The sequence below is a fragment of the Melanerpes formicivorus genome, unplaced genomic scaffold (genome assembly GCF_026170545.1).
Source record: "Melanerpes formicivorus ecotype bairdi unplaced genomic scaffold, bMelFor1.0.p_v2 SCAF_5, whole genome shotgun sequence".
In the NCBI taxonomy this organism is placed as follows: Eukaryota; Metazoa; Chordata; class Aves; order Piciformes; family Picidae; genus Melanerpes; species Melanerpes formicivorus.
The window spans coordinates 17,445,206-17,463,738 of NW_027142357.1; the positions used below are offsets into that span (position 1 = coordinate 17,445,206).

Below are 18,533 nucleotides of genomic sequence, written 5' to 3' on the forward strand. Positions count from 1 at the left end.
CAGAATCCAGGAAAAAGAAAAATGGCAATGTTAAGCTGTCGTCATGTATGCTAGAGTTTGCTTCCTTTGTTATATTCTTTGTATCATGGCTTAAATCACAAAGTAACTTTTTCATTTTTTAATTGAAAAAACCCAAACTTTTATGCAAAAACTTGTTTGTGTTGCCTGGACTTTTCAGAAGTGGTGGCTTACTTTTGAATATGGTTGCTTGTTTGAGTCTTTTGGGTTTTTTAATAGTTTTAGTAATAGAGAAGAACAGATGCTGATATTGCTAAATTTCACTGAGCCTAAGGAAGTTATCTCTCAGTATGCTGTAATAATAGTTTTTAAAAGTAGTAGTGTGCCTGTTGATTATTTTTTTTTTTTTCAGATTAAATGTTGCACACACAAAGCCTGGATGTTCAGAGGGCTTCCATAAAAATTGAGTGTGATCTTAGAAGTTCCTTAAAAACAAAAGCATGTTTTAATTGGCAGCCTACTTTGTAATTTTTTCCCCCTAAATAGTCTAGTAAGGTGAGGTTTCACCCCTTTTTTAAAATTCCAAGGTAGATTTGTTTTCCATCTTATACCTGATGAAGTTCAGCTCAAACATTAACAGTTAAATGTCTTGGTGTAAAGCATATTGTTACATGAAAATTACTTTGTTTTTTCTTAAGCTGTGGAAATCACAGAAATGGCATTGTTTGGTAATTGCAGATTTGTGTGCTGAAGATAACGCTATTCTACTCCATGTAAATGTTGGGGTTTTAGCTACTCATAACATTGCTGGGCACAAAAATTTCAACCTGAGACAATGTATCTAATGTTTTAACTAATGCAAAAATTACAGGCTCAATTCCATGCCCTCTTTTGGCTGCTGTACTGGTTTTGAGGAGCTCATGCTTCCCAGTAGTTGATGTCCAGGGGTTGCTGCCACCATTGAACACTGCCCAGCTGTTGTCAGCAGCTTGTTTCAAGTATCAGTTAGAAACAAGATGGAGAGGTCTCTGTGGGAATATACAAGGAGTGAAGAAACTATTCACAGCTTTCTCTTACCTGGTACTTAAGTAGAAGTACATTTTGAATTTTTGGTTTTGCAGCTGTTTTCAGCAGATTGGAGTTTTTCGTTTGTTTGGGTGGGTGGTGGTGGTTTTTATTGGATTTTTTTTTAGGATACACAGACTCAAACCTTATTAGAAGAAAAAGAGATTGTGTTAGTTTATAGTATTCTTTCTTGTAGATCCATATGCAAAGCCATTGTCCTTGTAGAGGCTTTTTGTGCACTGCAATTTTCTGTATGTTCAGGAAAGAAACATAAGCATGTTTAAAAGGCTTCCTGCTCGGACATATATCAGGTGATACATAATTATATTCCTAAATCTGCCCCAATTCACAAGTAAGAGTATGAAAACTGACATCTCTTTGTCTTCCTTATGAAAGTGCAAAATTGTAATTTGAAATATCTGTTAATATACTTGAGTATTAAAATTAAAAGTGATTTCTGAATGAATAAACCTAAAGCTTATAAGACAGTATTTTGATAAACAAACTATGTAGCAAAGATCAAAGTTATTGTGATATGACACTTGTCCATGAATTTTATTTTTTTTCTAAGTGTTTTTCTTCTTTTAGTGAGAAGTGTAAAGCTAGAGGATTTACTGTGATAGTGGATGGCAGAAAATCACAATGGAATGTGGTCAAGACGGTTGTGTTAATGCTGCAGGTAAAGAAAATGTTATACATTCATATTTGGGCATTCTTAGATTTGCACCTGATAGCTGTGTCATTGTAGAGGCAGTAATATCTTAATTGAGAAATAGACAATTAATGGTCTTAAAAACCAGCAAACTGGTTCTGTGATGGAGTTCTATGCAAGAAGAAACAGTCTGAAAAGTAGATGATATACCTCACAAGTTAAAACAGAGTTTTAGTTAAATACAGAAATAGACTTCTACTGTGAGTAGCCTGAATGTCTGCAGGACAGCAGCTCATTCCAGTAGTGCAGCTGAGCAGGTGCTGATGGAATCAATGTGCTGTACTACTTGCTTTCCATTGGAATTGGCTATTGTTGACTTTGTTGTGTGTAGAACTCCCAGTCAAAAATTATTATTATTGCTATACCGAGTAGGAGATGGAAAAAAGTGACAATTCCCAATTAAAGAAATTCATAGCAACTTTATTACTTGAGCTTTTCAGAACTGTGGGGTTACAATGAAGTCTTATTTCTGCTAAATATGGTAGCTTATTTTCTGGTCTTTGTAGTCAAAGAAAATACAAATTACAGCACTCTTGAGTAGATTAAAGAACTTGGACTACTTCCTTTCTTATTGCACAGATGACTTAGCTTTATCAGAGCAGTTTTCCTCATTGATGAAGCCTCAGAAAGTGTGTTAAATACAAAACAAATTTGTTTTGTTGTCCTTTTGGCTCGTTATTGCTCCTGGATTTTTAAGCCCATTTCAAGGTGTCTTTCACCTTGCCTAAGGTTGCATTCCTATTAATAGAGTTATAATAATTGGATCCACTATGTTTTGATTGTGATCTTGTCTGAACCTTCATGTTAGCTGATGTGCAGTTGTGACATTTAGTGGGAACTTCAGCTAGTGGGGAAGGTATCTATCTGCCTGTGCTCAGATTTCACTGGCTTCCCATCAGCATGCTTCCTGACAGAAACCTGCAGAAATATGAGCTGCACATCTGTACCTAACTTGAACCAATAAAGGAAGATTTTCCTATGTAAACTGATCACTTGTGCAGACCACTTGAAATTTCTTTCTGCTTAGACACCTGTAGCTCTCAGAGGTGCTGGCTGGTCATCAGACTTACACTTCTGCAACAGAAATACTGTCTACTTTTAAATAGTTTGTGCCTATCCATTGACATGGTGTGAGAATGAGATGAGGTGTTTGAAGAGAAATCCTGTATTTTGTGTCACCTTTGTCTGTACTGTGATTATCTAACTGTTGCTTATTGCTATAGCTGATGACTTAGGAGTAATCAAGAGTCTCTGTTCCTTGATCTACATTCAGTGTGACAACATAAAATCAACTTTATGAAATGATGATGAAATTACTACTTTAGGCTGAGAAATGTTTTGCTGGTAATACTTTTATGCATTAATATAGTGAAATGTTCAATTAAGCCTTTTCATTGTAGTCTAAGCAATATGTACTAGACAAATAGAACATAATCTTGACATGTGATTTAATAACAAAGTATACAGTTATTTTCTAACTCTTATGATTACTTTTTCATTTTACATAGTGTATGACATTGGTTGAGAACTTTTTCCTTACATTTTCTTTCTTTTTAACGAAATGTCATAAATTAAGTCTAGAGAATAATTAATGTTTTTACATACTAACGTAGCATGGACTAATGGTTAGGCCTCAGGACTGGGAATAAAGAGATTAGATTTTTATTTTCAGTTCTGACACAGTTTTGTGATGAAATTTAGTGCAATTGCCTCCAAAGCATGATGGAACTGACCTGTAATGTTGATGCAGCAGACTTAGTTTAATTTCTGTCTGCAGATTTTCAGTTCTTGAATAGACGATGACATGTTAGTGGAATTCAGTTCTGTGGTAAATGAAGGTTTAATCCTGACTTTCACTTTTTCCATTTCTTTTACAGAATGTTGTTCCAGCTGAGGTATCACTTGTTTGTGTAGTAAAGCCAGATGAATTTTGGGATAAGAAGGTTACACATTTCTGTTTTTGGAAAGAGAAAGATAGACTTGGCTTTGAGGTATGTAGAATTTTCTGTCTACTTCAGTCAGAAATACCATTTCTAGACTACTAGAATAATTAGATGAAAGTTAATATCTCCTTAAAAATAGCTATATTCCAGGTGCTTTGTGCATATCCTTTACAAACTACAGTGGCTTTTTCACTTTTTCCTTCAATAAAAATGTTAAGTAGGTCTCAAATTAGATATGTATGGCATTTAATGCTTTGTGCAGCAAGAAGATAAAGCAGTTTGCATACTGTGAAATTTGGGTAAGAAAACTGTTGTACAGGGTTTAGTGTGAATTATTTTCCATGACTGCTGCAATAAACTGTAGAGATGCATGTTGAATGTTTGTCACTAAATAAGAATAACCATTTTGAAGAACACCTTGTTACTGTGCCATGCATCTTCTCTCAGTTTTTGATTTCTTTTGACATAAGTTACAAAAGTGTCTATCCTTCAGCTGCCTGTAGAAGCTAAAACTATTCTTAGTGTGTGAAGCAGAGTGTGTACAAAACAGTATATGCTAATGTTTGAAGTTCTGTTCTTTTGGGGATGTTAATGGAAGCTTCATTTTTTAAAAAAATTATCTGTATTGTCAGTCTTTTCCAGTCACTTTTGAAGATAATGTTGCTTGAACTACAACAGGCTTGCTGTGCTCACCAACACTAAAATGTCTACTTGCTTTCTGAAAAGCTCTCAGCATTTTTTCTGTGAAAGAGATTCACAGAATGTGGAGGGCTGAAAGGGACCTTGAGAGAGTCCAACCCCCCCCTGCCAAAGCAGGATCACCTACACCAGGTCACACATGAACTCCTCCAGGTGGGTCGTGAATGTCTCCAGAGGGGGAGGCTCCGCAAACCCCCTGAGCAGCCTGTTCCATTGTTCTGTCACCCTCAGAGTGAAATAATTTTTCCTGCTGTTTCCACGGAACTTCCTACGCCTCAACTTCTACCCATTGCCCCTTGTCTTGTCATGGGGCATCACCAAGAAGAGCCTGGCTCCATCCTCTTGGCATTCATCCTTTACATATTTATAAACATGAGGTTTAATGAGGTCACCCCTTAGTGTCCTCTTGTCCAAACTGAAGAGCCTCAGCTCCTTCAGTCTCTCCTTGTGAGGAAGATGTTCCTTAATGATTTTTGTGGCTCTGTGCTGGACTCTTTCAAGTAGTTCCCTGTCCTTGAGCTGAGAGGCCCAGAACTGGACACAGTGTTCCATGTGTGGCCTCACCAGGGCAGAGTAGAGAGGGAGGAGAATCTCTCTCGACCTACTGACCACACCCCTTCTAATACAACCCAGGATATCGTTGGCCGCCTTGGCCACAAGAGCACATTGCTGGCTCATGGTCAACCTTCCATCTGCTAGAACTCCCAGGTCCTGTTCCCCTTCACTGCTCTCCAGCAGGTCAGTCCCCAGTTCATACTGGTACATGGAGTTGCTCTTTCCCAGGTCCAAGACTCTACACTTGCCCTCGTTGAACTTTTAAATTTCTCCCTGCCCAGCTCTCTAGCCTGTCCAAGTCCTGCTGAATGGTAGCATAATCCTCTGGTGTGTCAGCCACTCCAGCCAGTTTGGTCATCAGCAAACTTGCTGACAGTGCACTTGGTGCCCTCATCCAGGTCGTTGATGAATATATTGAACAGCATGGGTCCCAGTACTAACCCCTGAGGGACTCCATTAGATACATTTTGCAGCCTTGTCAGATGTTATGTGGTCCTTTCTGATGGCAAAATTATATTGTTCTTGAATATTCCTGTACAAAATTTAGTTCAGGGAAAATGGAAATTGGAAAGTCCTTTAAGTGCTGAGCAATATAAACCTAAAGACCCTGTCATCTAGAGATACTGTCATTCATTCGTACGAGCTGTGTCTCATTAACTCTTGCATCACACTTTGCCTAGAATACAGGACTTCATTTTTAAGAAACAGTTCCTGCATGTGAAAGTGCTCTGGGGTTAAGGGGTATAATTCCTGTCTTCAATCAGATGACCAAGCTGCCTTTTTTGGTTTTTTGTTTTGTTAATCTTTTATCTGCTTTAAAATTCCTTTTATTATTACTTCATTTTTTTTGTAATCTGCCTTAGTGTCTTAAAATAAGAAAATCCTGCATGTATTGCTTCAGGTTGTATGTTTTACAATTTAAGATTATCTTTTCTTTCTGAGTAATTCTTCAAAGGCAAATTTGAAAAGTAGCCCAAGTTCAACAGGCAATTCAAAGAATCTATGCATGGCCACTTGTACCTTTTTGAAGTCTGCAACCAGCAAGGTATTCACTGATAAAGGTAGTGAAGTGTCTGGGATTTTGGTACTGGAAGTGGTTCCATGATAATCTTGTGACTTGCATTGCAGCTAAACTTTCTTTGGTTTCTGTCTGTCCCTTCACCTGAATCGCCCAAGGGGATTGGCAAGGAGGTGAGGTCAAAGTATATTTCCATTGTCAAGTTCAGCATGTGGCGGCTCAGTCATGGCTTCTTTAATAAAAACATAGGTATGATGCTGCCTGTCTTTTATAAGCTATCTTATTGTTTGGAGTACAATGAATGTACTCAAAAGGATGACTTAACAGCTTGTCTTCAGAAAGTGACTTAAGTTTGCAATGTTAAGTTTCACACAGATGCTTTCAGGACAGGGGTGAACACCACAGTCCAGAGAATGACAGTAGTATAGGTGACCTCCTGTCTTTAGCAGTCCCTACTGTCTGATTTAAATTTTATTTTTCCATCTACACACCTGTTAATCTGGACAAGTTCAGGAAGCCTTTGAAGTTGTGGTTTAACAGAACTTCATACAGTGGTTGTTACTGTATACATAATGGTATTGCCAGTTTGGAAATTAATTCTCTGAAATACTTGGTGGATTTTTCTTCAATATGACTCTGCTAGAATCTATTTCTAGACAAATAAGCAGAAAGCCTGTAGAATATATGTTAATGAAACAGGGATCATTTTACATGGAATTTTTTTTTTGGTTGACTCTAAGAATTGGCTATGAGTCTTTCAATTATAATTGTGCAATGAAAGCTTTGTAACTTTATGAAGTGTGTTCTGTGCCAGTGATGATGCTGGCTGCTTTGGCACAGACCATTGGAATTGTGTAACTAAATCTTTTGGATTCTGTTTCTAAACCAACTTTTGCATTACTGAAGTATTAATATTTCTTCCTGACTTGAAATTTTGATCTAAGATTCTGTTAAATTGCTAGTTCTGAATGTTTAGGAAGAAGAAAATAATTAAGTATTAGGGATGCATTTCAAACAAACACATGAAAATGTGTCAGTTATAACAAAAGTAGTCAGTGATCTGTCATTTAACAAGAATAATTATCACAGTGTTAAAACATAGCAGCTGCTTCTTAGGCTGGAGGAAAATGTCAGATTAATTTCCTAATGCCTCTTTGTATCTTGGCTTGATGCATGGACAGATCATAAGTTTGTATGAATAGAGGATAATAACATGTAACTGCTGAATTCTTGTTTTAGTTGCTCGATTTTGCTGTTGAGTTGCCCTTCTGCCAATACAGAAGCATTGAAGTGGGGACATTGCTGGCTTGCAGGGGCCCTATCATCAGTTTTGGGGCAGTTGTCATGTAACTGAAGTTGGATAATGAGCAGCTGTTGGTACAGTTGCTATAGATGTTTCTGAAGACACTGTATGATACCATGGCTTTTCCTTATATGCTGCACTTTCTGCACTACTTCACTTTCTTGGTGTGGTGGTGGTGGGTTTTTTTTCCCTCCCCCCCCCTTTTTTTTTCTTTTTTCAAAGGGCATTCTTCATTAAAGAACAGAGAAAGCTGAGAGCACAGTAGGAAAAATATTGTTATTGCATGTAATGAAGAAGCACCCTTGATATTATGCAAGCCTTCATTCTTCACCATTCGTTACCTTTTAGCTATCTGTGATTAGGAAGACTGGCTTAGTAAAAATTGCCTTGTCTGTGCTCCAAATAATTGTGTTAGAGATAGTAGTATGTCCCTGCTCTAGTCCTGATATAAGTGCAGGGCACTGATAAGGCTGTGGAATCCGCTAACTCATTGACAAATCTGCAGCAGCATAACTGTATATTACTGGCAGTATAAAACTAAACAACACCCAACCTCTTTTTGGACCATGGGTTAGATTTACATAAATGCTACAGAAATCCAAGAATGTTTTTGCACCAGTGGAATGAATATAATCTGAATAATTAAATAAACAAGCTTTCATGCTTTCGCTTGAGAGTATAATTTAATTTAAATGATATGTAACTGTGATTTCTAATGGGGCATCACATCTGCCTCCTTTTTCCTGTAACCTGGTCTGTTTTTAATACCTTGCTATTAATCACAATGCTTTCCTTTCTGTTCAGAGGAGGAGATTCCTCTGCTTCAAAGTGACATGTGGTGGTGATCAGTTGAAAAGCACTGAAAGTAAATGTGGGAGCTGAGATCAAAAGGCTGGGTGGTTAAGTATAAAGAAGTGGCCTGATTCAGCTGAGTAAAATCGATATCCTCATTCCTGGTTAGGATTAGTGTTGATTTTGGACCTGCCTCAGGTGAAGTCCCATTGATCCTCCAGCAGAGCATTCTTCTGTTCCTTTATTCCTCACTAAAATACTTGTTAGCAACCAATTTGTGTGTTCGCTGAAGCATTTTTTTCTGATCTTCTGCCCATGCTTCATTACAGAATTGTCTTACTTGTTCCAAGAATGTCTTTCAGCTGAAATGTTGCGTATGCTACGCTGTAATAATGTAATACTGTTCATGTTTTTAAATTAATGAAGAACTAGATTTGAATAAAAATATTTCTAAATATATTTAGAAGGTTTGGGAGGTGTTGCTTTTGGCTTTTTTTATTAATATACTTGAGATAGTGACATGATGTGTTGGTAGCTGTGCTGTGTTATATTTGATTGTGAGCTTTTCATACGAAGAGGACTAGTGTAACTGTCCTGGGTTAACGCAGGCCCCTCTCCCCTCACACGGATGGGAGGGAAAATAACCTGAAAGAACCCTCTGAGTTGAGATCGAGTTTTGCTGGAAATGATCCATTACACAATTACCTTAGCTTTTGGTGATTGGTACATACCTATGATACTGCCTTGCCTAGACAAACAGCCTTTGTTCTGGAAGTGATTAAATGCCTGTTGTGTGGTTATAGTAATCCTTAGTGTTCCAAAATACAAAAATCCCCTTGAAACACTTGCATATGCCTGCTTTCTGTCGTGCCACTGAAAACATTTTGTGGTCCAGAATGGATTACTGTATTACTACAAGAGGTTTTTATACTGTGCTGATACTTTGAAATTAACTGGTTTTCCTATGCCTTCCTTAATACAATAGCTTTTTATACTCTACTTAGAAATTAATTGTGGCACAACCATACTTAGTTTAACTTTTAAAAATAATGCTAGTATGCAGAATATTGGCCCATACGATGAAGACTGCATAGCACTTTGCAGGAGATGTATGTTTGGTTTTTTTATTTAAATACATCTGTCTTCTGAATGTTTTCTTGTTGCTGTTTCGATGCTGGAGGTAACGGGGTCCCTTCTTTTAAACACCTGGGCCAAATCAGGGAATTGCCTCTGTGGAGTTGGAGTACATAAGCCTGTGTTAACATCACGTTCTAAATTCAGCCCTAAAGAAGGGTGTGTTGGAAAATACCAGATTGTGTGTGCCCATTAGTCGCTTCTCTGGGATTGAAAAAAGGTAGCATGTTAATAATTATTATGAGCCCTGGAGAGGAAGGTGAATGAGTGGGCAAAACCATGAGTGCTTGCAAGTGAAGGAGACAGTTACCGGGGATGAAGCTGACAAATTAGTCGAGTGCAAATGTGGATTCTGGTAGCTGCTCTTGAGTTTCTGGTATGCTGGTTTTCTCTGTAATAATCGCCAGATAAATATTTGACTTGTGCTTCATGGTGTAATGTTAAAGCAACTGATCATTGTACAGATCAGTGTTCCATATTAACAAATAATACTCAGGCCTTCTCGGTGTTTAATCAAATAGCTTTTCAAAAAATTGAAGTAATATTTATCATCAAACAATGGGATTCTTTGCCTCGGGCAGAGGAAGTCTTTGCTTTACAATTCCATAGTTCATGAAAAAGCATCAGGAGAATAGTTGTGACCATATTTAAGTTTTTACAGCAGCTGTGTTTGCTGTTGAATGAGTACATCTAACTCAAAAAAAAAACCCACAAAGTCAAAGATGAATCTTTGATGTGCTTTAGAAGGGAATTAGGATTCACACTTAATCCAGAATTCCTCTCTCATCTTAACATGTAGCTGTATCTTGTTGCAGATGATTGGTGAAAATAATTGCAAAACCTGGCAAATGACAGGTAGAGGGAGATCAGTTTTGTACAAATAGTATTCAAACCTCTTCTATTAGGTATTATAAATGTTAATGGTGGTGTTGCCCAGGTCAAAATCATGTTACTAGAAAAATAACTGCAGTCTCATTCCTGAGAAACAAGGCAATTTTGCAGTAGCCTAGGTCTAGAACAAGAGTGAAATTCTGTTCAGAAACCTCCTTTCTGCTTCCATCTTGTCAAAAATTCAAGTATTTGTTTACTAAATTCTTCAGACAGGATTTTTAGAAATAAAGTAAAATGTTCTTTAATAAAGAAACCTGGAGAATTAATGGTTTGTTTGTTTGTTTTTTTAGCATCATCCTAAATTGCAAGAAGGTTTACTATTGTGGTAGTTTTTCAACGTTATTCCAATAAGGCACAGAAGACGTTTATGTTCTTTGATCAAATCTCACTTGTGGGATGGTTTCTCCTTTTTTAGAAGGGGGATTGTTTTTTCGTATAACTGATACATTTGTTACAAGCAAGTTTTGCTTTGCAGGTTTTTTACATGTTTCCCTGGTAAAGGTTTGTAAAACATATCCCATGTCAACTTTCTGTCCTGAAGGATCTCAGTTCAAAAAAAACCAGAAAAAAGAAGTTTCAACGCAATTCAATTCTTCTCAGACTATTTGACAGGTTTTGTGTTTTTTGGTGTGTTGTGTTTTTTTTTTTAAGAACCAGGTGTCCTATTTTCTTTAGCTTCCATACCAAAATGTCCTGATTGAGTAAATTAATTATCTCCTTTTTAATGAGCTCGTAGAGATGAAAAGGAATGTAAAAATGACCTGAAATATAAATGTGTGTCTAAAGAAGGAAGAACAAAGGCTTTCATTTTCTTGGACCTAGAGTCATCTGGGGTTTGGGCTGATCACTGTCATTACTTAATGAAACTAGAAGTTAATTCTATTTATGGCAGCTGAATACTCTTATGAATACAGGAGAATGGCCCATGCTTGCTGAATGCTGCATAACTGCTACTTTGAGCTTTTAAAGATGACCAATGATTGTTGACTTGAATGTCTTTTCATCACAAAACCTGTCTCAGAAATGTAGTATTTTCATTAATGATTTGATAGATAAAATTGGTTTAGTCATCTAAAGAGGTCTGATTGGTCATGGAGTAGTGGAAGGTGAACACTTTGAGATAATTTTAAGAAGAAAACTTAACATGTTTAGGAACATAGAGGCGGACTAGAAGTAGGAAAACTTTCTGCTGTATGATCTGGTGGATTCTCAAATTTCTCTCAGTGCTATTTTTCATTCTGGCTGTATATTGCCAATATGTCTGGTTCCATAGATAGCTGTGAGTTTTCCACAGAAACTACTCCACTCTTAGCATACCATGCATCCAAGCAACCTTGTTTGCTAATTTTTGATTTAGGTTTATATAACTAGGGCTCAAAACGGGTGCCTGTAGAATGCAAATAGATCTGCTCACTGCTTCTGGACACACTTAACAGAACTTCTCAGGTGCTTAAGGAGAAATGCAATCATGACTTACAAGGGTACCTGAAATTTCTCTTCCTGTTTCAGGTTATCTTAGTATCTGCTAACAAGCTGACACGATATATAGAACCATGCCAACTAACAGAAGATTTTGGAGGAACCCTCACTTATGATCACATGGATTGGTTGAATAAGAGGCTGGTTAGTTTTCTAATTTGTTTTTTTGGTTGTTTGTATTTTTGGTTTTGTGTCTACCTTTTTGCTTCAGATGTCTCATTCTTGAGCTATGGATTTTTATTTGTATGGGAACTGCTAAATAGATAGAAGTTGCTATGTGTAGACGATGTGCAAATGCATAAATAGTTTTACAATGATAACTGAAACTGGATTTGCTCAAGGGATGATAAAGCTTATGTAATCAGTTTGCTCAACCAAAAAGTTCCTCAGTGAATGCTCTCTTGTAGACCCTCACTCTAAAAGAGACTAAGGGTATAGTCACTACAGAGGGAAGTTGTATGGCTGTTGATTGATAGGACAAATCCAAACAAAGAAGGAAATACTTGGACTCTGCAGATCTTCTGAGGTTCTATTAGACCTTGGTTCCTGTGGTCTAAGAATCAGATTTTAAGCTGTCCTACAATAAACCTGTCAGTGCAGTTTCTCCAGTAGATTCAGATGTAGCAAATGTCTGTGAGCAAATACACTCCTGTGGTTCTAACTGCTGGTGCACACAGAACATTTTTAATCCATTCTTCCTTGATACTTGTTTTTCAGTTACTTAAATTGAATTTTCAAAACAGTATTTATAATCATCAATGAAGTAGTGTGTTCCTTTCCTGTGCAAGCTACCCTTAAAATGTGCATTTGCATGTAGGATCTCCAGATGGTATGCTGGTCAAGGAATACTGCAACTACTTAAAACCTTTGAACATACCCTTCAGGCAGTCTCACAGCAGTACTTTCCCCTCAAGAAATTTAAGGGCTTATACTATGTGTACCATGTTTTGTTTCGTTTTTTTTCTGAATGTCACCAAATTGTGTGTTCAGACACAGGGGAAGAGAGAGCCTTTTTTAATCTACTGGTCGTTGCATGGCATTCATGCATGTGTAAATTAGGGCACGGCAGCTCACTTGTTCTCTGCCTGAAACTGAGAGTGCCTGGACACAAGGGCTTTACATTTGATTTATATCTGGTTCACGCTACAAGTGAAAAGCTTCAGTTTCTTCTCTCTCTTGCCCCATTCCACTTGTTTTATATGTTAATGAGGAACCTTCTCCATTTCAACTCCTGAATTCTGAAACTAGACAAGAAGGCAGAAAGGTTAAGGTACCAGCTGAAAAATAGTTTACAGCTGTTTTTAATTGTATGGATTTTTTGTTTTTCCCTTTTTAACAGCTGATTGTATCTTGTTTTTTATAAACCACATGAGCCATGCACCTCATGTCCTTTATGGGTTTCCCTGAAATTTAAGTAGTCTTATGTAGGTTATGGAATGTTCATCTGCGGACTACTGATTACTAATTTATTAACACCAAAAAGACCTGAAAGGTACTGCTCATGTCACTTATGGCACCTGATCATGCTCAGGTCTGTTAAAGCAAAACCAAGAATAGCCCTCAAGTCAGGTATGGTACCTGGTGTCTGACCTTGTTATCTAAAATCAGTAAGTCTCTGTATTCAGAGAAATTGATAGGGATATTTCTTTCCATGTAATACTACTTTTGTCTTAGTTATTTATTACAACATAGCTTATACTACTAGTGATTAAAACCAGAGTCTTCACAACATTCATTATTTTAGTTTGTTCATGTGAGCCGTGTTCAAGTGATTGAAGTACGCTAACAGAACTAGTGGGTAAATTTCCACTGATTCCTTCAATGCTACCACTTTTACACAGATTTCATTTGTTAAATTAAAACCTGCCTCTTATTCAGGTATTTGAAAAGTTCACAAAAGAATCAACGTCCTTACTGGATGAGCTTGCTCTCATTAACAATGGAAGTGATAAAGGAACTCAACAAGAAAAAGAAAGGTGTGTGATTTGCTTTTTGCAATCAATGCTTTTGGATGATAAGTTTTCATTGGAAAGCCAGACAACACTGGAAACACAATGTGCCTTAAGTATTTGAAATGTGTAAAGAAATTCAGAAAATTTGGTATGTAGACTACAAAGTTAGTGTGTGTGTGTATGGATGCTCATTTGGCTAGTAACTACAAGCAGTTGCACTTGTTTTGATACAGTGAGTTAAAAATTGAGGGATTTATTATGGCCTCGTTATCAGCATCAAGTAACTGCAGCCTTAGCTGAATATTTTCATGCTACTATAATACAAATTATTAATAATGTTTGCTACTTCATTATAACATTTGCTACTTCATTATTAAGTTTATATGTTTGTTGCTTTATTCAAGATCTGTAGATTTGAACTTCCTTCCATCAGTGGATCCTGAGATGGTATTGCAGACAGGTATAGTAAGTTGAAAAATCATAATGTTGGTCAAGAGTGTAACATTCATTTATAAGTCTCAAGTGAATGCACAGAGGACAATAATCATTTTATCTTATCTACTGTCATGGTGTAACAAGCTTATCAATTAATGTAATTTTTGGCTTAAAAAGTTATTTACTTCCAAATGTGTGTTTTTAAATATAGCTTTTGGTAGTCCTGATAACATCTTTAACATTTAATTGTGAGAAAGCATTGTTTCTAGATGATATAGTTGTTGACCTTAAAGAGTGAGTTTGTCTCAAATGGTTACTGTATACATAGCATTTTCCTACATATTCCAATAGTAGATGTTAGCTTTGGACCTGACCACTTGTAAGAGTGGAGCATACAATCTTCTTAGTCTTCACTTTCTAGACTTTTCCTTCAGCACTAAACAGTTTGGTGTTCTTCAACTTACATAAGTGTTGGGTTTTTAAGGGTGAACTTCCTATTGACAGTATTAGGCCTTTAAGTCTGTTTGCTCTGGAGCTATCTGTGCCTATCTGTACAGTATTATGAAAGATGAGATCAAAGATATGTATTTCCATACTATGGCAAAATGTATTTGAATCCTTGAGATATGTTCACTGCACAACAATACATGCTGAATAATTTAAAATTGCTTGCTGCAATATCTAAAGCCTTTGTCTAGATAATACCAGCTGAATTTAGAGTTTGTATTTCTGTATTTTCTTTGAGGTGCTAGTTGCTATTTCAGTGGTAATTTTTTTTCTTTCAGTGAACAGGCATTTTACCAGTGTAAGACTTGCAGAACTGATGGTGTGAAATTGGCAGATTGTCACTTTTACACTCTTTCTGTAGTGGCCAAACTGTTTCATTTACTAACCTGTTCACTGAGCTTTTAGGGAACAAATTGAGGATCTAGCTTCAGACTTTTGGGAAGCTTTTGTACTTACTATAGAAATCCTGAAGAGAAATTATATGCATAATTAGTGCTTCTAGGTCATCCATTTTAATTTAAGAATATGAACTATTTGAGAGAAACGCTCTGGATGCTACAAAATATTATGCAGTGAACCAGAGTACTTAATAGTTGTTTCGCACAATTTTTAACTATGTTTCAGGATTGTGCTTTGCAATTGTTTCTACAGTAATCAATACTATTGTCAGTGTGAATGTTAGCCATAGTGTCTTTTATGTATCTAAAGTATACCACATGATTTCACCCCTTTTTGAAATGACTGATACAACACCTCAACTAGGCTAGTGCTCTGCATGAAATGGCATCATTGAATGCACCCTGTACATTAAAGATCAGTAAATGCAGACATACACCATTGGTAGGCTAAAAGCAGGCATGCTTGCTAATAATAATTTTAATGTCCTTATTTTTTGTTTTGTATTAAACAACATTAACCACATGATTGTATGTGTTGTTAAAGGTCACGAGTTACTATCTGAGTTACAACAGCGTCGATTTAATGGTTCAGATGGAGGGGTGTCCTGGTCTCCCATGGATGATGAACTCCTTGCTCAGCCACAGGTCATGAAGCTCCTAGACTCACTCAGAGAGCAATATACCCGCTACCAAGAAGTTTGCAGGCAGCGTAGCAAACGCACACAACTAGAGGAGATTCAACAGAAGGTAATGCAGGTAAGCTTGGAGTTCCTCTTTAATACTGTGAGGTAGCGGTTTGACGAGTGCTAGACTGTTTCTTACTTCGTCTGTGTGCTTGTTTCACTTGACACTTTGCATTAGGGCTCCCACAGTGAATTTTTAAAGGCTATTCTGATATGTGGAGGTGATATGTTTTGGCATTATGCTGAACAACTTCCGTGGTGTCCCTTTATTCTGTATTGTGGCAATGTACCACTGTGTTGTCAGGGCAAATGCCTGACCTGTTAGCAAAGAGGGACACTGACAAACAAGAAACATCTGACTGTAACTGCTCCTGTTACTGAAGATGAGCCATTATTTATTCCTTTATTTGTCTAATGTTTGAACTCTCTGGATTTGAAGGATTCCCTGACAACAATGAACATAAATGTTTCTATCAGACATGTCTTAAAACAGGCATATAATTAGCACTTTTAAACATTTTCATACTAGAGTCTCAGTAGAGAAAATCAAAGAAATGGAATTAATCTACTATTTTTGTGGTTTTAAGCTCTGTGTAGTTTGAATATGCAGAAAATAGAATTGATACTGTTTTTAACTCATCAATACTGATATTTCTAATGCATGAGGAGTACAAATCAAGTACTTGCGCTTGACAGTGTTCCAGATGTGGGCAAATAATCTTGTTCTTTCTAGCAGTGTAAATAGAAATCTACTGAGGAAATAATTTTCACTTATGTAGTAGTTCAGATTATTACTAAAAAACATGAAAATCATATGTCATCTCATGATATGTTAAGCTGGAAATAATAAAAATGCATAAGAGATGAAAAAAATATGTAGAACATGCTATCACAGCCCTAGGTATTATCAAGTTAGATTCAGGTTGGATTATTTTTTTCCCCCCTTGTGTTAAAAATTACAGTGGTTGCAGAAGATGTGCTGATTGAAATTAAATTTATAATGTACTTTAGGAAACAGACTTTGTTAATATATTTCAATAGACTTGTTCACTGGAACATCAGCTTCATTTTGCAGTATTTGTACTAGAAATAATTATTTACTTTGTTTACACTATTGAAGCTACATAGTAATAAGCTTGAGTCTCAGCACACAGGAAGAATGTGTTTTGCTGTTTTACCAAGCTAATCAGTTTTATGAAATTCATTTAAAAGGGCATACAAATCTACAGGAAAAATTAATCCAAAATTTGATACATTCATTTAGTTTCTTCTTCACTTACCAGAGTGAACTAGAGACTTACAACAGCAAAGATGGTAATGATAACTTGAGGAAACCAGTAGAGGCAGAAGGGCATGGAATTTATTTTGCTAAAACAAACAGAAGTTACACTATAGCATGCTTGTCATGTTTTCAATTAGAACGAGTGTGTACATAAGGGAAATAAACTTATGTTTCCTATTTTGTGTGTTCTAATATCATGTTAGCTTTCATTACCACTACATTCCTATTTAATTCTATGTATAGCTTCTTATATTGATAAGCACTCCTGGATTTCTTTTATAGTACCTGCTTCATTTTCATTATTTTCTGCTTATTGTGAACTGCTTATTTTACTCCTGTCTCAAAGCCTTCTTATTCATAACCATCTCTCTTTGTGCCTTCATTATTCTACCCTGTTTTATCTACCAGCCTTACCTCTGTGCCATAGTTTTGCTTCCCCTTCCTTTGTTTTTCATTCCACAGTGTAAAGGTGACAATGATTTCCAGATGTTCCCTGACAAGCAGGTCTACTAAACAGACAGATGAAGAGTCTGTTATGATAAATTCTAGCTTTGTCCAGAGGCAGAGGTGTTAATTGTTGCTTTTCTAATATTCACAAAAATAGATGTCAGGCCTTGCAGAAGTCTAGTCATCAACTATTTTAAAATGTATTTTGGGAAAAATGTAATCATTTCTTTCTGCAAGTCTCCTAGTGACATTTCTCTCTTCAGCTCAAGTATCTATTGCACAAATATGGCTATGTGCTAAGCTAAGCAGTTTCAAAAAATACTTGTATTAATTGCTGGAAATGTGTAATGAGGATGTGAACTTGGTCAGAGAGGGCACTACTATGCAGTAGTCTTGCACGCTGTTTCAGACTTGCATGAGAACTGTTGTTTCCATATGTGAGTTTTTCTGACCACATTATGGTTGTAGGAGGACATATAGGTACCTTCACTTCTCGGTCTGTTCCATATTTAATCAGCAACAGCTGTGCTGTGGTGTTGAGCACAACAGGGAGTTTGTGTTTAAACCAAAAGAACCTAGAATTTTAGAGTTAATTTGCCCTAGAAATTATGGAAGCATGGAAGGCTCAAGATACTTTTGGAGCAAAGAATCTATGCTCATAAAGAGTTGTTCTTGGGTGCAAGGGAAACATGACATACAAAAAAGTGAGTGGGAAGACAGACTCGATGACTAAAAGTTGAGGTGAATTGTGTGGCCTTCTATAATGGGGATGATAATTTTTGGTTACCGTTGCAGTGTAGCTTGGCAGAGCTAGGAACATGGTCCAATTAGTCCCTTTTTCACTTGTTGTTACGGGGTTACATTGTATATTGTATTTTATTTCCTGAAAAACTGTGTGAAGCTGTTTTGTCATCTTTGTTTAAACAAAAGTCACATTAAAGAGAGGAAGCTTGCTTCCTATGCTTTTTCGTTAAGTTTCATAATTTGTGAGTATTTTCGCATTTCCTTACTTCAGGACTTCAGTAGTGACTTTATTGCTACATTTCCTTCCAGCTGTCTCTGTTTTCTAGATGTTTGAAATTTTATAATAAATTTTTATCATAGATATAATCAGATAATTGAAATTTGTATCACAAACCCAAAATTTGAGATATTGTGCTTTTCTTTAAATAATACTAATATTGAATGAACTATTTTTGACATAATAACAGAAATCAAGTACTGTAGTCCAAAATTGATTGCCGTGACTCTGCGAAAGGCAGATCTCATGGGATGTGGGT

The 18,533-nt window shown here is 36.5% G+C and overlaps 1 protein-coding gene across 7 annotated transcripts in view; it reads left to right on the forward strand.

Annotated features, from left to right (window-relative positions):
• SESTD1 (SEC14 and spectrin domain containing 1) overlaps positions 1 to 18,533 on the forward strand; it is a 55,010-nt gene that overhangs the window by 20,224 nt on the left and 16,253 nt on the right. For 5 of the 7 annotated variants that reach the window (XM_068138453.1, XM_068138455.1, XM_068138460.1 and 2 more), the window contains 6 exons: positions 1,612 to 1,702; positions 3,613 to 3,726; positions 11,580 to 11,693; positions 13,428 to 13,525; positions 13,906 to 13,961; positions 15,386 to 15,597. In XM_068138453.1, the coding sequence (XP_067994554.1) occupies positions 1,612 to 1,702; positions 3,613 to 3,726; positions 11,580 to 11,693; positions 13,428 to 13,525; positions 13,906 to 13,961; positions 15,386 to 15,597 (685 nt within the window). Of the gene's footprint in view, positions 1 to 4; positions 514 to 1,611; positions 1,703 to 3,612; positions 3,727 to 11,579; positions 11,694 to 13,427; positions 13,526 to 13,905; positions 13,962 to 15,385; positions 15,598 to 18,533 lie in introns of those variants that run through there. The other 2 variants (XM_068138461.1, XM_068138459.1) reach the window with 2 other exon arrangements.